Genomic DNA, 23793 nt, shown 5'->3' on the forward strand with positions numbered 1-23793 from the left:
CTAATAAAGCTAAGTACTCTCTCTTTTTTCTTTTCTTTCAGGTGTGCCGTTCAAACAGATATTTGTCTGAATTTAAATTTTTTATTAAAATTAATTTTTTTATATTTTTAGATATTTTAATATATTTTTAAATAAAAAATATTTTAAAAATAATTATTTCAAGTTCAGCAGCTGTGAATACTGCTGTAAATCATATTTGAGGGGAGGTGAGTAAACAAAAGGAAGAAGTGAGGGCATCATGAGTTTTCAATTTATTTGTGGGGTCTAAATTGGTAGGTTGTCATCATTGTATCATAGAAAATATTCTGTTATATGTAGGATTAGGTAATGATTATTTTTTGAAATAATTTTTTATTTATTTAAATTTATTTATAATATCAATATATTAAAACAATTTAAAAAAAATAGTAAAGTGATTTTTAAAATAAAAATTAGTTTTTTTTAAAGCATGATGTGGCAGCAAAATCTAACATGCTCGGAGCCTGCATTATATATGCTTTACACCGGAGGTTGTAGAAGCAGACGAGCTTTGAGAAAGAAAATATAGAAAAGTCTTTGCCTGAAATTAAGATAATTAAAGAATATAAATAACTTATCTGTTCAGAAATCAAGTATAAATGATTAATTGTTCGGAAAAAAATAACAATCACCTAACATTATCTTCTATTTATGCTGAATTATCTAGGATGTTTAATGTTCGGTGGAAAAAGGTAGCAAGAAGAGGAAAAAGAAAAATGAAGGAAACCGATCCAATGTCAAGGCAGATTTGAACCAATAAATCAAGACAGACCTGTTTAAAGTATGATTGTGATTGCTTTTAAAAGTGTTTTTCATGCTAAAATATATTAAAATGATTTTTTTTTATTTTTTAAAAATTATTTTTAAGATCAGCGTATTAAAACGATTCTAAACACACACAAAATTAATTTTTAACAAAAAAAATTTAAATTTTTTAAAAATACAGATATAATCAGGTTTCTAAACACTAACTTAAAAGGAAAAGAGCGTTGATATTTGATCGATACATGCATATAAGCATATTTTATTTATTTGTCCATGATATAATTTCTAAACCAATAAATCAAGACAAACTTGTTTGAAGTATGATTGCGATTGTTTTTAAAAATGTTTTTCATGCTGAAATGTATTAAAATGATATTTTTTTATTTTTTAAAAATTATTTTTGAGATCAGCGTATTAAAACGATTCTAAACACACAAAAAATTAATTTTTAGCAAAAAAATTTTAAATTTTTTAAAAGTACTGATATAATCACGTTTTTAAACACTATCTTAAAAAGAAAAAAATATTGATATTTGATCGATACATGCATATAAGCATATTTTATTTATTTATCCATGATATAATTTCTAAATAACCCTAAAAGCTTGGATAAATAAGTAAATAATGCATAGAAAACTATCCAAGGGAAATTGGTGACCTCGAAACTTGATAGAACAAATAAAAAAAATTAAGTAAACAAGTTTTTTTTATTTTTTGAGGTTAGGGATGATTTCACATTGAAGTTATTGTCATGTTGACACGTGTCAAAATCTCAAACCAAATAGAACTGAAACGTGGACACATCCATAATATCATCATTAGCCAGCCATTTCTCTCGTCTCTAATGTAGCTATACATGTAGTATATACTAGTATATTCACCTGCACTCCACTGCAAGTAGGATTATTCTTTTTTAAAATTTAAAAATAATGTTAAGAGCGTGAAGTTTTTTTTAACCATCATCATCAAATTCAATAAAATTGTTCAATCTTGAAATCTGTCAATTGAATTTCTTTTCTAACTTGAGTTTTATGTTGAATCACATGGGAACTTATTTAAAATAAATTATTTAATTTATTGGGTTTAAAAATAACTTGAATTACCGGTAAAAATATATTATAACTTTTAAAAAACTTTAAAATAATAATTTTACTTTTTTTATATTGAGATGATGTCAGATTGTACTAATGTTGGTCACTATGTATCTTAGATCATGGAGTTTAGTGGGTTTAATAACTTTGTTATTTTAATAAATTATTTTTATGATAACATTAGATAATTGCATCAACCTTTAAAAAAAAATATTTATTTGAAATTGTGATAATCCTATAGAAAGTAAAAAAAAATAAACCATGAATTTCATATCTCAACTAATCCAATATTAAGTAAGAGTGAAATAAAAAAATATATATAAAAAATAAAGGACCATAAACTAAAAAAAATATCATGTTTGATAGATAAACTCATTAAACCCGTGAATTAGGTAACCCGGGTCAATACGTTAAACTTGCAAACTAGGTAATGAATTTCATTGAGATTAATAACTTTTTTTTCTAACCTATTGTGTATTTAACTATATAATAACAAAAATAAACAATCGCAAATTGAACATCAAATCAACACTAAGATTTTTGTTTTAAGACTATAATAACCTAATAAAAAATAAAACAAAACAAATTATGAAATTCAATTCTCAATCGGTCAAATATCAAATGATGAATAAAAAAATGAATTTATAGAAAAAGAAAAAAAAAGTTAAACTCGCCATCCTCACCAACAGACTCATGGACTTTCTAAAATTCAATAATATTATTTTTTCAATTTTTTTTAACTATATGATAAAAAGAAAAATAGATTGTCACATAACCTAGTTCAATTAAAAAAAAACATTGTTAAACTCACAAACCGGGCCATAGACTCCACAAAGTTTAATAACCTAGTTTTTTTAAAATTATTTTTATTTAACTAGTTTTTTTTTAAAATAGACCATACCGCGATGCTAATATTTTTTTATATCAACCCGATGCTGAGATTTTTTTTGATATTGCAATAACTATATAAAAAAAAATTAAAATAAATTATCAACTTTAAATCCCTATAAATACATCATATAAGGACGACATTAAAAAAAATAATAATCAAAGGGAAAACAAGGGTCAAAAAAGAGAAAAAAAACATTATGAATTATTACTGTAACCCACAACGTTAGTGAATGTGAAAAAACAGTATTTTCCCTACACCTTTTAGCTTTATACTTAATACTATTATAATCTATGTGAGAAAATAGTATATTCTCCATATATTTTAGCTGTATACTTGATAAATGCAACACCTAAAGCACTAAAACAAAATATTTATATTTAATGTGGAAAAAAAATTAAAATAATAAAAAAATAACACAAATTGAAAACAAATCACAAAACAATTAAACAAGGATATCTACAAAATGTAAAAGAAAAAAATTGAAGTTCACCTTGAAACAAGTTATGATTGATTTTGAAATAAATAAAAAGAAACAAAGGAATGAGAAATCAACTAAAATCACAATAGTTTAAACCCATCTCCCAATAATCTGCGCATCAAAATAGAATAGGAAAAAACACATACCAGTCAAGAGTTATTTGTAAAATATACATGATGTATGATAAAGATTCAAGAAATGATTTTAAAAAAACCCTTGAAACATGCAAGAGCCGATCAACGACATATTTTGTCAGTGCTTCGGCCTGACTATTTAGGATTATAGTTGCGGTTATTTTTTAAATTATTTTTAATGTTAAAATGTATCAAAATAATATTTTTTTTTCAAAAATTAATTTTGAAATCAGCGTATCAAAACAATTCAAAACACATAAAAAAATTATTTTTTTTAAAAACACGAGTACAACCATGTTTTCAAACGCTCACTTAAAACAATTAAGTTCACAAATAACTTAATTTAAACAAGCATAAACAATTCAATAATTAATTTTAAAGATCATTGGAAACTCTATTTGAAACGAACAAGACTAGGTAATCAATGGTTTTAAAACAATTCAGAACTTTTTTTTGAAAATAATCTGTAACAATTCAGTAAGGAATTGAAAAATTATTCGACACTCTACTTGAAAACAAATAGTACGAAATAACAAATTCAGTTTTTGAAGACAAGTAAGAACAATTTAGCAATAAATTGGAAACTCTACTTGAAAACTTAGCTTGAAAGCAAACAAGATTCCCGTCAGCATCGAACATGAAAACAATTCATATCAATTTTATTGTTGAATATTATAATGATTAGAAATTCATCTTTATAATTTATTTTAATTATTTTATAATTTGAATTGTAAATTTAATAAATTGATTTAAACTAATTCAACGTATTAATATTTTTTAAAAAATATAATTTAATATCTCACATTGCCAAAGGGCGGTCTCGTGAATAGAACCTCCATGTGCTGAGTTACAACTTGGGTTTAATGGAATAGGCATTTTCAACTCCTAGGAAACAGAGCAGTTTTTAATTAATTTATTTAATTAAGTGTGGCTGGGCTGCTACAGTATTTTACTTTCTATGCGTATTTTACTGCAACCGTCAGTTTCTTTTAACTCTATGCGTATTTTACTGCTACAGTCAGTTTTTTTAGAACATGCCACATCTCTTTTAACTCTATGCGTATTTTACATTATATTTAAAGAAACTAAAAAAAAAAGGATCATCTCTGTTTTCCGATTACAGTATTTATATTTGAATATTGCAGTACATGCATTGCAAAAAAAATCACAAATCACAACCGTTTGATTTTATGATTATCTCAAACAAAAAAAATACAAAATAATTAATGAGGAATTAATTTGCAAGTCTCTCAAAAAATGAATATTACTAGTCGAAAAATAAACTCATAGTTCCGAGAGCCAACATGCATATTTATCTAAAGCATATATATATTTTTTAATCATTTAGTAGGTGTTCTAATTATAAGAATTTGAGATTAAGAGGTTTGTTTTTCCTGTGATTTCAAGTTTGAGCCATATAGTTGCTAATATGATGACCACTAAAAACTTACATGGTCGTTAACTTCATGCTCGTGGGATTAGTTGAGTTGCACGTAAGCTAGTTCGGACACCTATGTTAATAAAAAAATACATACAATTTCAAACTATTTTAAAAAAAAAACTCCAATTCGATTAATGTATTAAAAAAATAATATAATAACTTTTTTTCATATTAATTTTAAATTACAAATAAAAAAATATAACATCCCTTTTTAACTACCAAATCAACTTTTATTTGATATTAATTTATAAAAAATTTATACAACAATCAACCCTCCTCGAAAATTAATCTTTAAGGATGATAATGGTACATTATATTAGTCAAATATCATTATTTTTATTTTCTCTTTTAATTAATAATATAAAATGGTATGTATCAAAGACATCAAGAACTTGATCCCAAATATGGTTACTAGACTAGTTAAAACACAAACACTACTCCTTTCCTTGATTTTTATTGCCTCTTCTTATAATCCGTCTCCATCTGAATAAGACTTTTCTGCAAATAACTTACATCTTATTGCTCAAAAGATATTTTTTAACCACACTCTTGACCTGTTTTTATATAAAATAATATATTAGAAAATAACTTAAATTATTTTAAACTTTTAAATTAAAAAAGTTATTCTACGCAACCATCCATTCAAAAGAAAGATATGAATAAGTCATAAGAAAAGGAAAGAGATAAATAAATAAATAAAATGCTATTGTAAGTTTGTAACTACGTAAAGCAACTGCACAAAATAATACTTCAACATCGAGATTTGAGAGTGGTGCGTGGACTCAGCGGAGCTGTGCACTGCACCGAGCCACCGACCCTCAATACTGGGCCAGTGGAGACTTCAAATTTATAAAATCTCGAATTAAACGTCGCCGATTCAGTTTTATTCTCACTGCCTAGTGCCTTGCCTATTGCCCCATCTAAACGCTAACCAGGCGCACACAGTCTCTCTCTCTGCTAACAGATTGCAAGATCCACACCACAGGTATCTTTTCTTCCTTTCCTTCTTTGATCTGATCATGCACACCCTTTTCTCTTCTGCTTTGTTGCCGGGAAAACGTGGGTTTAGAAATTTGCTTTAACTCCCTGCCTGTAGCTTGTTGAAGGCTGGTTATAAGCTTGGCAATTCAATACATTAAGTAAAAAACGAGTTGTTCATCAAATTGGAATTCTGAGTTCATTGGCTATTGGTGATTTGGAGAAAATGTTATTAATTACGGAGATAGTATATTTTGATTTGGTATGCTTAACCAGTTTCTGATTCAATGTAACTTGGGTTTTATTCATGTTGACAAATTGAAGTTTTTGGAGTTGGGTTTTTGTGTTTTATGGCTCAATTTGAAGTAATTTGCTGCTTCTTTGCGGAAACCTAGCCCTTTTTTGCCGTCTCTTGTTTTTTCCCCACTCTTTCTCGATTTTAACTGAATTTGTTTCCTTGACGGATCTAGATAGAGGTTAAAAGATGGTGCTTGTTCACCTTTTCTTTGTGCAATGTACCATAAAAATGTTTAGGTATTCTTTTTATTGTTTTGTTAACGTGAGGCCACCTTTGGGATAAAAATCCTGAATTTGAAGGAATGGGATAAAAAATTCTGAACTAACTTTCTGATTTCTTCTCCACTTGCTTGATCAGTGTTCTCTCAGATGTCTGCTGACATGGAGAACCCTAAAGCTGAAGAGGAACAGAAAGGTACAGGATCCGACTCTCCTGCTAATGAAACCCTGGCAACCTGGTATAGTGGCTTACTCAAGCAAACATCCATCTATGGCATAGCTGCTGGATATTGCATCTCAGCATCCCTGCTCTCCATCATCAACAAGTGGGCCATCATGAAATTCCCTTATCCTGGGGCACTAACTGCATTGCAGTATTTCACTAGCGCTGCGGGTGTACTTGTCTGTGGGTGGTGCAAGGTTTTAGAGCATGATTCGCTCGACCTTTTGACCATGTGGCGGTTCCTACCTGCAGCCATTATGTTCTACCTGTCACTCTTTACAAACAGTGAGCTCTTATTGCATGCTAATGTTGATACCTTCATTGTCTTCCGTTCGTTAGTCCCCATCTTTGTTGCAATAGGAGAGACCTTGTTCCTACACCAGCCATGGCCATCATTGAAGACATGGTTGTCTCTTTCTACCATCTTTGGTGGAAGTGTGCTATATGTGCTAACAGATTATCAGTTTACAGTTATGGCTTACAGCTGGGCTCTAGCTTACTTGGTAAGCATGACTATAGATTTTGTCTACATCAAGCATGTTGTTATGACCATTGGTTTAAATACATGGGGTCTCGTGGTGTACAACAATCTTGAGGCCCTCCTACTCTTTCCGCTAGAATTGCTTATAATGGGGGAGCTTAAGAAGATAAAGCATGAAATTTCAGATGAGTCGGATTGGCACTCATTTGCGGTGGTTTTGCCAGTTGGTTTGTCTTGTTTGTTTGGTTTAGCCATCTCTTTCTTTGGGTTTTCTTGCCGGAGAGCAATCTCTGCTACAGGATATACAGTTCTTGGTGTGGTGAACAAGTTGTTGACAGTTGTAATCAATCTGGTTATTTGGGACAAGCATTCAACATTCGTTGGGACAGTGGGACTTCTTATTTGTATGCTAGGTGGCATCATGTATCAACAGTCCACAAGCAAGCCTAAGGCTGTGCCTGAAGTAAAAGCAGAGCAAACCGATGAAGAACAACAGAAGCTACTAGAAATGCAAAGCAACATAGAAAGCAACAATAATGAGAAGGAAGTTACCCAGTCAAATCAGGGGAAATGAGGTAGATTTTTCCTGTATTGACTTCTGGTTAAATATCCGGGTGAAGTTTTTCCGATTAGTAAATTGTTCGGATGGCAAATTCTCATCTTAGCAATCTCGATGGTTTGTGCCTGAACAAAATGTTTCTAGTTGGATATTGGGCTTCACCGAAATTACTTCTTGATGCAGCAGAATTTAACCTGGAAAAACAAATTAGGTGGATTGCTACATTCTTGTTACCAGTTATCTGAATAGTCACAGCAGTAATATTCTGAAGTCCAAGTTCCTGCTGCTTCTGGCTGAATGCATCCAATGAAGCCGGCTAGGTTATATTGATTGTAGTATCTTTTGGGTTACAGAACATGAATTTCTTTTTTACTCCATTCTTTTGCAAATGTTAGTACTTTTGTCAAAGGTAGAACTTCATTCAAAGCCAGACCCTAGCATCTGCCTCCAGCATTATGATCGGCGGGGTTTTGGTCATTGCCTGTATTTCTTGTTTTTTTTCGTAGCCCACAACCTGTATTTCTTAAAAACAACAATTAGTTGAATCATTTTACTCCCTTCTTCCTTCTTATGGAGCTTCATTTTTCTCAATCATAATGTATCAATTTTCTCCAGCTTGGTAAATGGTATGTATTGACTTGGTGCTGAATGCAAAAATGCAGAGTGGCACAGACTCGTTTGGTATAGAGGGCGAGGAGGAAAAGGAGTTGCGATGATTAAACATCCAAAATATATCTCTGTTGGGGGACTTTTAACACAATATTACAGAAATCCAGCCGGTTTTAGCATTAATAAGGGATTCTCCTTATGGGATCATCAAATAGCTCATATTATTACATCTTTTCCGTTGCGGCTATTAATACTGTCAACTGAGTTGTGCCGTTTCTGGAATATTAGGAAAATGCTTAATGAAAGAGAACCGAACATACCCTAGATACTCCATTTGTGTTCAAATGCTGCGTTTTTATCAAATGGAGAAAGGAGAAGAATTTTTATATTTTTCCAAGATGTTTATATGTTTTTAACCTGTATTTCTATTATATTGTTGCAAGCAACAATGATATGGATCCTACAGCTATAGAATCCAGGAGTAATAGGGTGAGATTAAATACACAAGCCCTGCAATGATGGACTTGTAACAATGGAATAGTAGCAGGTGAAGAAGAAGAAGAAGAAGAAGTTGGAAGTAGACAGAAGGAGAGAGAGAGTCAGAAAGAAGAGGAGAAGTTGTCAGAAAGTCTGTTTAATGCCATGCCAACACGTGGCACTACGATAACAAACTCTAAGACTTTAAACGGTGTGTCGCACCAGCACTGCTATTAAACAAAACGGTGCGTATGTCATCCCTACTTAAATTTCCATCAACCCTTCTGTTCCCTCTTCTCAATTTAGAACCCTGAGAGCATCTCCCATCTCAATTAAATGGATAGTTAAAAATAAAAAATTAATATTTTTATTTTCTTTTTATTTATTTTTCATATTTTAAGGTGAAAGTGAAATAAAATGCTAAAATATTTTTTTTTTTATAAATATTATTCCTATATATTTTTTAAAAGAGTCAAAACTAATAAAGTAAGACCAACAAAAAAATAAGTCAATTAAATCTAATTATGTGAAAAAAAAATAATATCAAAATTATTATAAAAAATAAAATATTTATTTATTTCATATTAGCTTTTCAAATGTTTTTTTTTTATTAGAATATACATGGTAAAAAAAAAACATTTATACTATTTAAAATGATATTTTATCCATTTGCATCTTGAAGATGCTCTGACATGTATTTTTATGGGTTGTTCCTAGATGTCTTCTTTCCTCTGATTTGTTTCTTGATTTGTTGGGCTTATAAGATTCTCTTCTTGTCATCTTGTTTATGTAATATCCATTCAATATGGTTGCAAATAATCCAGAATTATGGTATTTTCCAGAACCCGCGATTTTTTCTTCCTTCTATCTGATCATTTTCATGTCGATAATCACCGGTGGAAATTGCCATGTTTTAGCTTCAAAAACTCTCTCCCTCTCCTCCTTTTATACTTGGGTTTCTACGATCTTAAACTTCAAACATCAAGCTCCAAAAATTATGAATTCATTGCTTGGTTAAATTTTTTTAGTCCACATCCTTAACGTGTTTGGGAAAATGTCCCAATGAAACTACTGTTAATAAAATTTGCTAAGAATTGAAACTTTTAAGCTTAGACACAAATGCGCTAAAGGGTTTTAAAAAATCTTGTTATTTTTAAGCATTTTTTTTGAAGTACTTATCTTTGGATGTTTTTAGGAGGAGAGGAAATGTCAAAGTCTTGCAAGGGACTTGCAGTGGAACTGGTCAAGCGTCCCAGTGAATATGATTGTATTAAGGTTCTTCATTCTTTAGTAAAATGATGTTTTTATCTTTAAAAGTCTCTCATTTGTTAAATTCGTTCTTGTTGAGATTTATGTTTGTGCTTTATATGTGTAGATTGAGAATCAACCATATAAAGAATGTGCAGGAGAGAAGAGCACTTCCATACCTAAACAGAAACAACATGATGTGAACATGTTTTTCAATTTTCTGAGTAGAAAAAATATTCTAAAAATTGAAGAAATGAACATGTTTTCTAATTTTTTTTTGGAAAAGAAAAGGAGAAGAAAAATGAAGAAATAGAAGGAAAATTGTTTTCTGTTACTGAACAGGGCCTTAGCTGCGAGATCCAAAACACATCTAACATGGAGTGCTACTTTTCATTGACAAATGCTTCATATTTTAGATTGTTTTTACCATTATCAACTAAGTGGCTCACAAACAACCAAGTTTGTTATATGTTTGGATCTAGTTAGGGTTCTGGTGTTTCAAGGATTTATTGGGTAGGGTTAGGTTTAGCATTTCTTTATTACTGAGAATTTTGTAGAGTAAATAGAGATGACTTGTTTTTCTGTTTGGTGTGTTTTTATAGGGAATGAAACTTGCAAAATTAATTAAATTAGGCTCGAATTTAATTGAATTTAATTGTTGCGAGATGAACAGAGAAATAAAATGGGGCAATTAGAGAATAGGAGTGCACTAATTAAAATAACTCAGGGCATCTCTGTTAATTGAAGATGTCCCTTTCTTTATAACTTTTTTCTCTATTCTCTTTTCTCATTATAATTTGTGCAGTTTATTTGACAATTTTTTAAAATATTGTATTTTTAAGTAATGATAAAGTTTGAATTTCATATTTTTTAATCGTGATATTAAAAAAGAGATCTTGAAAATACATCAAAACTCTAATGACGACGTCACAAATACCTTGAAAAAGATTTCTATAAGACGAATCCAACAAAAATTAAAAAAAGATTACTAACAAAAAAACAGAGTGGATCACAATTTGTTGTTATCATCATCTGCATTCATTTTGGTCTTTCTTTTATTCCTTTGAAGCAAATTTTGACCTCTAATTAGTAATTGAATTCAATGTGGAATGCGTTATGGAGATAGAATTATATTATTTCTCATGGTTTTAATTTGTGGGTTTTGCTTGATATATAATGTTCTTTCAAAATTTCCATTTTGTGAATTTTAATTTGTTGTAATATGAGAACTTATTAATTGTTGAGTAGGAAACTTAACATGGAAAAAAACATAAATTTTCAATTTTTAAGGAAGAAGTAGTCTAAGTGATGACTTGTAATTCTGCCACCTTGATTTACTAGATGTGATTTTTGCGTGTATTATTCTACCGTATAGAATGATGTGTTTTGCGTGGAGTGTGAATTTGAACTTTGAAGTTAACTTTGTGGTTATGTTTTTTGAGAATCGAGTGTACTTTAATGATGGGTTGGTGATTAAAATGCTACATTTTAAAATCTAAGGTATTTTTCTCTAAACTTTATACAGATTTACTTTCAGATAATTGTGAATATTTATATCTAGATTAATTTTTAACTTTTTGATGAATATATTAATTTTTCAGATTTTGATTGACATTTAATTTAAATTTTGCTCTTAAAAATTTATGATATTTTGATTTTTAACTTTTGTGATGAACTATCTTGCCATAAAAAAATCAATAATAATTTAGTATCATTATCAAATTAATATATTTACAGCTACCAATATCAACAGTTCTAAGAGTAAAATAATAAATTTAATAAGCAAGTCATCAAGATTTTTATATTGATCATAGCTTTGAATCCTAAAAATATCTACGAGAGTCTAGTTGTAGCATTATGAGCTTGACAGACCCACCAAGAACTAAAAAATTTGTCGTTGGTTGTTGATTCATGCAAGGATTGGTAGAAATTAAAAAATCAACTATTTATCCGTTAATTGACATATTGATTTGGTTTATTTTGACTCATTTTATTTTAACGTTAACTACTGAACGAGTTTCTTTATCAATGAAAATTGTTAAAATAAGACTTTACAAGATTATCTTATTGTTTATATAGAAAAGAAATTGATGAAAGATATGATAATCGATTTCATGAAAGAATGACAAACATAATTCAAATAAATATGTAAGAATATTTTTATTTTATTTTAAAAAATTTATCACATATAAGTAATATTTCGTTTTAACTAGTATTTTTTATAAACCTTGTATGTTGTTTATATTTGATAGGAATGAATACCAATAAAATTAAAGTGATTGATACTTTATAAAAATAAAATTAATTTCATAGTTTTGATTTAATTTGATATTGTTTTTAGCCACTTTACTCATAGAAAGGTTTTTCTATATTTGCAGCAAGTTATTTACACAAAACTAAATTATACAGTCTTTTGTGTTTACAACTTATGTATGGCAGTTAGAAAAAAAAAATTATATATTTTATTATATTAGTTTTAACCCTCCTAAAAAATTATCCTGAGCTCCTCCCTTTTTTCGAAACAAAGATTCTTCTATGATTGTAGTAAGTTATTTGTACAAAACTAAATAATATAATCTTTAAATATTTACAACCCATACATGTAGATTAGGAAGAAAAAAATTGTCTTGTTATACTAGTTTTTGCCCCTAAAAAATTATTCTAGCTTCGCCTCCGCCATGGCCATTGTTGAAGACATGGCAGCCTTTATCCAACATCTTTGGTGGAAGTGCGCTATACGCGCTAACAGATAACCGGTACACAGTTATGTCTTACAGTTGGGCTCTAGCTTACTTGGTATAAGCATGGCTATAGATTTTGTCTATAACAAGCATGTTGTTATGACCAGTGGTTCAAATATATGGGGTCTCGTGTTGGACAACACTCTGGAGGCCCTCCTAGTCCTACTCTTTCCGCTGGAATTGCTTATAATGGGAGAGCTTAAGCCCCAGTGTTTTAAACAGAGTGGTTAAAATTTGATTTTTTTATTTAAAATTAATTTTTTATATATATTTTTAAATCGATTTGATAGGTTAATATTAAAAATAATTTTTAAATAAAAAAATATTATTTTAATAAATTTTTAAATAAAAAAAAACTTTAAAATACAAACACTTATTTGCGGTGGTTTTGCCAGTTGGTTTGTCTTGTCTGTTTGGTTTGGCCTTGGGTTTTCTTGCCGGAGAGCAATCTCGGATACAGGATATACAGCTCTTGGTGTGGTGAGCAAGTTGTTGACAGTTGTGATCAATCTGGTTATTTGGGACAAGCATTCAACTTTTATATATATATATAAAAGAGGACAATGGAAATCTAGATACCTGGTGGTGATGGAATCCAACGTTCAAGTTTAAAGAACTCGAAGTAGATCGGGTAATAGAGAGAACCAACCGGACCATCTCTTCTTGATCGACCCCATGATCGTTTCCTTTGAGATACTAGAGAACATCTTCCTTGTGCATCAAATCTTTGACGTCCAGGAAATCATTCGTACCGTAAAATATATCTCCTAGCATATCACGTTTTGATTAGTAGTAGTTGCAAGATAACCCCCTCGTACAGTTTATTGGCTCGCCAAATGAACAAGATGGCGAAAAAATATCAGAAAAGGGAATCAAATCTTCACCACCTCCTCCTCAGCCGCAATCACCACCATTGGAAGTCCTCTGGCCATTAACGAAACAGCCCAGAAGAGAGACTGCTAAATAAAGAAAAGAGATCGAGGGATGATGATAATAAATAAATGAAAGTGATATAAATGAAACACAGATTATTGACAACATTTTCCACAAGTGTCCAAAGACATGTTAAAAGCACATGAGCAAACATTGAATTATCCTTTTCCCAGAAGAATCATAATCTCTATGGGACAGTGAATCTCAGTTGATACAGCTTTGAAAAAAAAAACTAACAGGACTGCTGGTGCCTTTAGGTCACTAACCAACCACACTATTTCGGTAGTTTCTTCATTTATTTCAAGATGTTCACCAATTAAGCATTCCCTACACAGAAGAAAGAAAACTCATTATAGCTCGGGTAAAAAACCTTGGAAATTTATAGCACTTAGAATTAGAAATAGCTAAAGAGAAACCTAGAAAACATGTCAGTATCTAAATGCATTCACCACCTCCCAAAAAGCGTGCTTGTAATGCCTGGGTGGGTCTACTCGATGCAGTGCTGGATGTTTTCACTATCAGACTACACAACCCAATTATTTAGCCTCTCGATGATTTTATCTTTCAGGTGCTAGAAAGGACAAAATTGAGAAAACAAATTAAAAAATGTATCAAGATCCTTATGTTTAAGGGCATTCGTCCTGCAGAGTTGTAATCAGATGTCTTGGAAAGTTGTTCATCCAAAAATTAGATACCACATATTCTAATGCTGTTGAAATTTATTGCTGCAACAAAATCACCTGAAACAGAACATGTGTTGATGCATATGCATATAGGTACTATTTTAGGCAAAAGTATATAGAGTATCTACTTCACTGACAAATCCACCTTGGATTCCTTTAAAAAGGTCAGTAGCTCTTGATAATCCTCAAACACTATTTCTGCATTGTTATCCTGTGTTTTCCCCCTTATAATACAAAATGCATCGTCCATTATTGTTATTGGAGGGGATAGTAACCCTTATACTTCCTTCCTTATCACCGCATAAATGGGTTGTCAAGGTTTTGTACTAGTTGGAGGGAATTTATCACAGTGAAAAACCCTCCAATCCTCTTAGTCAAAGGTTCCGATAAAGATTGAATGGTTTATTCCCCTCTTCCCCCCAACCCCCTTCAAGGGAAAAAAAAATCCTATACATAGTGCAAGAGGCTGCTAAGAAAAAAATTTCCTTCCTTCATTTCTGGCATGCCTTCCCTATTTCGGTTGTTCTTCTTCAAGAATAAAAACAGTTCTAACATCCTCCAAACAGGGAAACGAGACAGCATTGTAGTGATCACCTTCCAACATGCCTAGCATAAATCAAGCTTCTTTTCTTTCTTTCTTTCTTTCTTTTCCTTTCTTTCCTTCTCTTTTTTGTTTTTGTTTTTTTTTTCTGGTGGGAAATTACAGCCTAATTTGAATAAACAAGCAAAACCTTGACCATCAATCTGCCCAAACTTTATGAGCTTTTTATCCATGACACTCCTAACTTTGTGCAAATAATCACGACAACCCATGTACATTAATTGACCATATAGGACATCATAGTATATTTTCTTTTTAAAGTCTACTTGAGAAGAATAAGATGCAAGTAGAAACCTGTATAAAATTCTTAAGCAGCAGCCTCCAGCAATTCCCTTTCTGCACGCTCCTTGATCCTTCTCTCAAGCTCTGGCCTAAAATGCCTTATGAGACCCTGTACAGGCCAAGCTGCAGCATCACCCAATGCACAGATGGTGTGGCCTTCAATCTGTTTGGTCACCTCCTGAAGCATATCTATCTCTTCTAACTTTGCATTCCCAACCTTCAACCTTTCCATGATCATCCAAAGCCATCCTGTTCCCTCCCTGCATGGGGTGCACTGCCCACAGCTCTCATGCTTGTAGAAGTAAGACAGCCTTGCAATTGCATCCACGACATCAGTAGATTTATCCATCACAATCACCGCTGCAGTCCCCAATCCTGATGTGACAGCTTTAAGTGCATCATAATCCATAAGCACGTCATCACATATGTGCTTGGGAAGCAGTGGGACAGAAGAACCACCTGGTATCACAGCAAGTAAATTGTCCCAGCCACCTCTTACACCTCCACAGTGCCTCTCTATTAACTCCTTCAGTGGTATGCTCATCTCCTCTTCAACTGTGCAAGGCTTGTTCACATGACCTGACACGCAAAATAATTTTGTCCCAGAGTTGTTCTTTCGGCCAAAACTTGCAAACCACTCTGGACCACGCCTTAAAATGGTGGGAGAGACCGCCACTGTTTCCACATTTGTAACAGTGGTGGGGCAGCCATACAGCCCAGCATTAGCTGGGAAAGGAGGCTTCAATCTTGGTTTCCCTTGTTTTCCTTCAAGGCTTTCCAAAAGCGCTGTCTCTTCACCACAAATATAAGCACCAGCACCATAGTGGATATGGACATCAAAATCATAACCAGATCCACATGCATTCTTGCCCAACAGCCCAGCTTCATAAGCTTCTTTTCTGGCTCTTTCCAGATTTAGTCGTTCATTCACATATTCACCCCTAATGTAGATATATGCAGCAGAAGCTCTCATTCCTACCCCAGCAATCAAGCATCCCTCTAAGAGCTTGTGTGGATCATGCCGCATGATTTCCCTGTCTTTGCAGGTTCCAGGTTCACTTTCATCAGCATTGACGACAAGATAGGAAGGGCGACCATCAGATGTTTTTGGCATAAATGACCATTTGAGACCAGATGGGAAACCAGCACCACCGCGTCCTCGGAGGCCAGACTTCTTAACTTCACTAACAATCCAGTCAGTACCTTTGAGCACCAAGTCCTTAGTTCTATACCAGTCACCCCGTTTCATGGCACCTTTGAGGAAAGGGTCATGCAATCCGTAAACATTAGTAAAAATTCGGTCCTCATCTTTGAGGCCTCCAAAATGAGTTTTCTCCGGAGGTGGGGGAGGTGGTGGAGGCTGAGGAGCACCAGCATTTGTTGGAGGTTGGGTACTGAAAGACCTGAAGCCAACTCCCAACCTCTCACTTTGACGCACCAAAGCTGTTCTTTGCAAAGAAAAAATACCCCTAATGGGTGCCTATGCAAAAATAAAAAAAACAAATATTAGGACATGCCATAGCATTATGACGTTCACAGGTTCATTCAAATACCTAATTTAACATCCATGTCCAGTACATTTCTTAAGAACTCGAGATTCACAACAAAACAAACATAGAACTTGTGCAAACTAACAAGTACAGCTGAAATACCGTCATCTACGAAATATGATAAATCTAAATACGCCAGTCCAAGAATAGAGCTCAAATATACCAGTCAAACCTGGGCTGATGCCCATTTCAGAACAACAAGGAAAGGCCAGTAACATTTCATCCAAAAGAAAAAGGCTGGTAACATTTCATCCAAAATTAACAAATTCTACCACAAACACAAGCAAAATTTAACTTTTAAACGCAGCAGCGTAAATTTTTTTCAAGACCATGAATTCAGTAATTTCATTTTACAAAATTCTTGAAATTTAGACTAACAGAGAATTACCAAAACACTAAGCACACACTCAAAAACAGTTTATCACAGAATAGCCCTAATAAGCTTTAATTAAAGCTTCTAACAAACAACAAAAACAAACACAGAACTTGTGCGCACTAACAAGTACAGATGCAAAACCATCATCAACGAAATATGATAGATTTAAACACGCCAGTCCAATAATATAACTCAAATATACCAGTCAAAGCCAGGTCGATGCCCATTCCAGAGCTACAACAAGGCCAGTAACATTTCATCCAAAAAAAGGCCGGCAAAAACCAAAAACTACAAATTCTACCACAAACACAACCAAAACTTAACTTCCAAAGGCAGCATAAATTTCGGCCAGGATCATGAATTCAGCAATTCCGTTTTACAAGATTCTTGAAATTTTGACTAAGAAGTACAAACAACACAATTACCTAAACGCTAAGCACGCACTCAAAAACAAATTATCACAGAATATCCTTAGTAAGCTTTAATTAAAGCTTTTTTAAAAAAAAAAAACTGGATCTAACACAAACATGCGTTCGATAATCGTTCATACAGTCCACTGAAACATGATTATCTACTGTAATTAAGAAAAAAATCAGAAAGATTAAGTGAAACCCTAAGACAGTGAGAAATGAATTTAAGAAAGAAAAAAAAAGGACAGAGAGAGCTTAATACCATGGCAAGAAATGTGGCAGGTAAGCTTTGATGATTCGAGTCGATTCAGCTGCAACAAATCCAGATGAGAAATGGACTCTTGAGAGAAAATATATCGAAATCCGACTGTCGCTAAGTATGCAAGATGGACGGCTATGATTTTCGATCTTAATGGGGTGCTTGTGATGACCACGGGTAACACGTCGCAGAGACACCCGACTGCCGTGACTGCAAGGTAGTGTTGGTTATGGGTTGTGTGAGGTGTTGATTTTTAAAGTAATTTTAGTTTAAAAATATGTTAAAATAAATTTTTATTTAAAAATTAATTTTTTAATTTTAACATATTAAAATAATTTTTAAAATACAAACTATTTTTTTAAAAAAATATAGTTCACCACCAAAAAAAAAAAAATACTGCCTTAAATAGTCGCCAAACTGAACGGTTCTGATTCTTGGATCGTTTGTAATCTGCCAAGTGTTTGGGATTCGACCTGGGTCCGAATCACTGTCTGCAAAGCTCGAGTTTTGTTCGAAACATAAGCCCAGGCTCAGTTACCTTTTAGCTCAAAATAGTTTGGATCCAAGCCCATATAATTAAGGCCTCATTTTATTTAATCCTTCTCTTTTAATTAATATCTTCAGTCATTTTTGAAAAATAATTTTTAAACAAAACAAATTATTGATTTTTCTAGGTATTGATCCTAGAGAGTTTGGCTTTGAACGTTATCTTCAAGTATTACTAGGATACAAGCGTAAATAAATCATGTTATTTTTTTTAGCTTTTAAAAAAAAATCAAAAGCAATTCTTGTTATTTTAAGGACCTTTAGCCTTGTTTAATTAAAAAAAATGATATTTGATATATCAACCTCTTCTATATTCTATTCACTTTTTTTTTCTCAAATTAATTGATTCAATGACTTACGTGTTAACTTGATAATTTAGTAACCCGAGTTATTTCTCAAACTCTATATTATATCTAACAATTATGTCTTTTAATTTACATGAATTGCATAACTTTAATTGAAATATGTTTTTCTAAATAATTTAATATCAATTAATATATAAATTAATTCAAGAATATGCTTTGTCATCACAATAAAAGGAGGGAGAGAGAGGGGTACAAAGCGAAGAAGAAGAAGAAGTATTCTCTTCAAACTGCAGCTAAGTGGAGGGATCGAAAGCCTAGCCTATATATATATATATATATATATATATATATATATATATATTACTACTTTGAATACATTTAGCTCCATAATATTTTTACAGTAATATTTTTGCTCCACGGGTATAATTATAGCTAGAAGCAAAGTCACGGAAGCTATAATAGCTAACATGCCCAACGAATCCCACGAAAAAACAACAATGGGTACGGTGTCCAGCTCACCTTCCTCTCTCAATTTATGCGACACACCATCTGCAGTTCAATAATTATTAAAGTTTGTTTCGTGTTTTTTATTTTATAAAATGTTTTTTTATTTAAAATAATATTATTTTATTTTTTATAAATTATTTTTGATATATCTAAAAATACTAAAAAATATTAATTTGAAGTAAAAAAATAAAATAAAAATTAATTATTTAAAAAAACACTTATAAAATATAAAAATAAATAGAATTAAAAATAATAGTATTCATTCAACTGATGATACGACTCATCACACACAAATAAAAATATATTTTGATACTCAAAATTAAATAAGTTTAATTTTTTTTGAAATGTCTCTCAATGTTGTTTTGATTGTATTATTTTTTAAATGTGTGTTTGAAAGTGTATTAATTGTTAAGATACTGAAGTCATGATAGTATAAATAATTTTGAATTTTTTTTTTGTTTTTTGGTTTATTTTTTTAATTTTCATTATTTTATATGGAGTTTTTTTTATTACTCTGGGTCTTTTGATCTTTTTTTTCATATTTTTTTAATTTTATTATTTAATATAATATTTTTTTAATTTTATTTTTTAATATAATATTTTTATTTTATTTTATTTTTTAATATTAAAATTTTTTTTGGATCTACATAGTAAACAAGATTATGTGAGGAAATCATCACACGATTTAATTTAACTGTTATACAAAATTTAATAATAAAACCAATATTTTTTTGACAATCTAAATATTACTTCTTTTTTTTCGTCCAAACCATAGGAAGAGCACAATCAATAACTAGTATGTTAATAATAATAATAATAATAATAATAATGTGTAGGGGATGGAGAAAGGTCTTGTCAGCTTTTATAATTTCTCAAATGTGATTTTATAAGTTTTTCTGAAATAAATCAACAGCTACATGGTATAGTAATAACTAATTACATGACCGCGATATGCTGCGGGGTTTTTTTTTATAAAAAATATAAAAAAAAATTAAGATTTAAAAGTGTTAGGTATTTCTGTAAAACTATACCGAAGAGTCCTGGGTTTAGCTGCAATGCCTGACCCGAGAGTAATATTTATAATATTAATAATAACATTAAACTTGCATGACCCAAGTTTAAGTGAGTCTGGTTGCAATACCAGACCCAATAGCCTTGGATGTGGGTCTCGCTGCAAGGTCGTGTTATGAAAATTTGATAATTAAATAGATTAATTAAAAAGAAAAAAACCAATAGAAAGAAAAAAACTAATGAAGAAAAAGAAAACAAAATCTAAATTAACTGAGTTAACCCTTTAAACCAAGTTAACTGTCAAACCTTGGATTCGTGTCGTGAAAGTTTGATAACTAAATAGAAAAAAAAAACAAATTGACGGGTTACCCAGAATTAACTGGGCTAACCCGTCAAACCAAGTTACCCGTCAAACCCGGGATCCATGTCATGAAAGTTTGATAACTAAATAGAAAAAAATTAAACATTAATAAACTAAATTAAGCGAAAAAAATTAATTAAAAAGGAAAATAAACAAAAACAACCAAAAGGCATCAACCTTTTACTAATGAGGAAAAAGAAAAAAATTCTGAATCGACTGGGTTAACCCGTCAAACCCGAGATTCGTATCATAAAAGTCTGATAACTAAACAGAAAAAAATTAATATTAAGAAACTATAGAAAAAAAAACTAAAGGTATCAGCCTTTTTACTGTGAACTGCATGTGCAGTCCACAATACAAAGCTTAAAAAGAAAAAAAAACAAAGGCATACATCACGGGTTAATTTTTTTTTCTTACATAAAAAATATCAAAAAAGGTTAAGTTCTAAGAGTGTTAGGTTTTTCTTCAAAAATATACTCAAGAGCCTTGGGTCTAGCTGGCTAGCTGCAACGCTTGAACCAAGAGTAATATTTATAATATTAATAATAATATTAAATTTACATGACTCAAGTTTAAGTGAGTCTAGCTGTAACACCAGATTCAAGAGCCTTGAATTTAGGTATGGCTACAAGGTAGCATCATAAAAGTGTGATAATTAAATAAATTAATTAAAAAAAAATCAACAGGGAGAAAAAAAACAAATGAAGGAAAAGAAAAAAAATCTGAATTAACTGGGTTAACTCTTTAAACTAGGTTAACCCGTCAAACCTGGGATTCGCGCCATGAAAGTTTGATAACTAAATAGAAAAAAAATTTGACGGATTAACCCAGAATTAACTAGGTTAACCCGTCAAGCCTGAGATACGTGTCATATAGAAAGAAATTTAACATTAACAAACTAAACTAAACGAAAAAAATTGATTAAAAAGAAAAAAAGCAAAAAAAAAAAATTCGGGTTAACTCGTCCAACCAGGTTAACCTGTTAAACCCGGGATCCATGTCATAAAAGTCTAATAATTAAATAAAATAAAAATTTCACATCTACAAACTAAATTAAACAAAAAAATATCATTAAAAGAAAAAAACACAAAGAAAAAAGCAAAAAAAAACCCATAAAGGTATAAAAAATAAAAAAAACAAATTTTTTTTAAAAAAATATAGTTAAGAGTTTCATTGTGCACTGTGTAGTGCACAGTGAAACACTAATTCATAAAAGGCATGGGAAAAGCTACAGTACTTTCCCCATATTTTTTAGAGTATTGTTAAGTAGTTCATTAGCCTGCTTTGTATTATGGGTTAAAACAAGATTCTTTTAAATCACAAAAAACTATTCAGTTATTGGTGACACACCTTCTAGAAAAACAAATAGATTTTAATCATAAATTGAATAAAATATTAATCCAATAATCAGATAGAAAAACATTTGATCTATTTGGGTTAAGTTAGGTTGATTTGCGAAACTCACAGGAATAATTTAAAAAAAAACAAAATAGAAAGCTCAATCTCAAATTAATTAAACGTTGAAGGATAAAATCAATAAAAAATAACATTTGATTAAAAAACAAAGTGAACTAGAGTCAACCAAGCAAACTTATAATGCAAGTCATGCATGTTATCAGATTAAATTTTTACCTATAAATTATTTTTCATTTAATTATACAACAATAAAGTGCATGATATTTTTTCTAGTATGAAACAACATATTTTTTTAAAGTAAAAAAACAATGATAGGCACGTGGAGTCAAGATAACAATAAATCATCGATAAAAAAAAGGATGGGATTGTATTTTTTTAAATTGAGAGATAGAAAAAGCATTACATAAAAAAAAAATAGCTCGGATGTTGTGTATTAATTTGTTAAATTCACGTGTTAAAGCAAAAAAAATAATTAAAAAGCCGAAAACAAAATATTCAGGTATTAGTGACGTCTTTTTTTTAAAATGTTAACCATTAATTGAATGATATTTTGATATAATATTGAGATGAAAAAGCATTTAATCCATATGGATTAGCTTGGGCTGACCTGCAAAACTAGCAGGGATAATCCTGAAAAAAATAATTTCGAAAGCTCAATCATGTATTAATTCAATGTTAAATGACAAAATTGATAAAAAAACGCATTTGATTAAGAAAAACAAAGTGAACTTGAGTCAATCTACCTTACTCACAACACAAGTCATGCATGTCACCAGATCCAATAATTTCTTCATCTCAATGATTATTTTTTATTTAATTGTATGACAATAAAGCGCGTGATGGTTTTTTTGAATGAAACAATATAGTTTTTAAAAGTAAAAAAAGGGCGATAGGCACATGATGATGAGATAGCAATAATAGATCATTGATAACAAAAGGTTAAATTGTATTCTTTCACGCTTGAGTTTAAAAAAATAGATCATTGATAAAAAGAAAAAAAATGTTAAATTGTAATATTTTAAAAAAAAATTAAGGGACACAAAAAAGCATTATACAAGTAAATAAATAATAGCTATGATGTTGTAGATTAACTCGTTAAATTCACTACTTGAATAAAATATTCTATTTGGTTCAATAATTTATTTTTTTAATTTTTTTTAAAATCAAACATGAAATAGAAAAAAAGAGAGACTAGTTATGTGGCCATGGGTAATAAAACAAAACAGCCTAAATGTGTGGGCCTTTCAGCCCACCCCACGTGCTTAGGCCTTCCATCATAACCTTCGTGCTTGGGCCTATCCATTGTTTTTCTTAAAAGGGTGAATGGCTAATTTTGTGTTTTTTTTTAAAAAAAAAGATAGCAAAGGACATGCCTTTTGTGATAGTAGATAGCGCACCATATGCTACAACAAACACGTATCACTTGCTTTTGAGTTAAATAAAAAAAATAGATCATCGATAACAAAAGGTTAATTTTTTAAAAAAATTAAGGGACATGGAAGCATTAAACAAAAAGAAAAGAAATAATAACTTGGATGTTGTGGATTAACTCGTTAAATCCGCTACCCGGATAAAGGATTTAATTGGGCTCAATGATTTTTTTTTATATTATTCAATCATGTTCATGTGTATGAAGTACAAGGGATGGATTTTTTTTCTTTGATTTGATTCAATCATTTTCATATGTATGTCCATTTATATTATCGTATGATTAAATAAGAAAATGATTATAATAAAAAACATTATTAAATACAACATGAAATATAACCCATGTTGCGAGATCAAATATTTTAAACTACATCTATCTCTTGATTTTTCTAATTTAGTCTTTAGTTATCTTAAACATTGGATTGATTTGGAATCAAGCTTCATAATTTATTTTGGTTTATTTTTTATCTCGGT

At 30.7% G+C, this 23793-nt stretch overlaps 2 protein-coding genes and 1 long non-coding RNA gene across 3 annotated transcripts; 2 read left to right on the plus strand and 1 right to left on the minus strand.

Annotated features, from left to right (window-relative positions):
* The first annotated feature begins 5560 nt into the window (after positions 1 to 5560).
* Positions 5561 to 8145, plus strand: LOC133695763 (GDP-mannose transporter GONST3-like). Its single transcript, XM_062117705.1, has 2 exons — positions 5561 to 5804; positions 6453 to 8145. Exon 2 carries the CDS (start codon positions 6464 to 6466, stop codon positions 7589 to 7591), a length of 1128 nt encoding a protein of 375 aa, XP_061973689.1. The 5' UTR covers positions 5561 to 5804; positions 6453 to 6463; the 3' UTR covers positions 7592 to 8145.
* A 945-nt stretch (positions 8146 to 9090) lies between these two features.
* Positions 9091 to 9978, plus strand: LOC133695883 (uncharacterized). Its single transcript, XR_009842565.1, has 2 exons — positions 9091 to 9493; positions 9858 to 9978. It is a non-coding gene; the product is annotated as an uncharacterized LOC133695883 (long non-coding RNA).
* Positions 9979 to 13664: 3686 nt separating this feature from the next.
* LOC133696542 (NADH dehydrogenase [ubiquinone] flavoprotein 1, mitochondrial) lies at positions 13665 to 17986 on the minus strand. The gene is made up of 3 exons (XM_062118758.1): positions 17749 to 17986; positions 15163 to 16630; positions 13665 to 13911 (listed from the first exon to the last, which is right to left on the minus strand). Exons 1-2 carry the CDS (start codon positions 17749 to 17751, stop codon positions 15176 to 15178), a joined length of 1458 nt encoding a protein of 485 aa, XP_061974742.1. The 5' UTR covers positions 17752 to 17986; the 3' UTR covers positions 13665 to 13911; positions 15163 to 15175.
* Between the last annotated feature and the right edge of the window lie 5807 nt (positions 17987 to 23793).

This window comes from Populus nigra, chromosome 6 (assembly GCF_951802175.1).
Source record: "Populus nigra chromosome 6, ddPopNigr1.1, whole genome shotgun sequence".
Taxonomy (NCBI): domain Eukaryota; kingdom Viridiplantae; phylum Streptophyta; class Magnoliopsida; order Malpighiales; family Salicaceae; genus Populus; species Populus nigra.

Bases quoted from the DNA above. Each gene is read 5' to 3' on its own strand.
- LOC133695763 (XM_062117705.1), top strand. From the start codon at position 6,464: ATGTCTGCTGACATGGAGAACCCTAAAGCTGAAGAGGAACAGAAAGGT.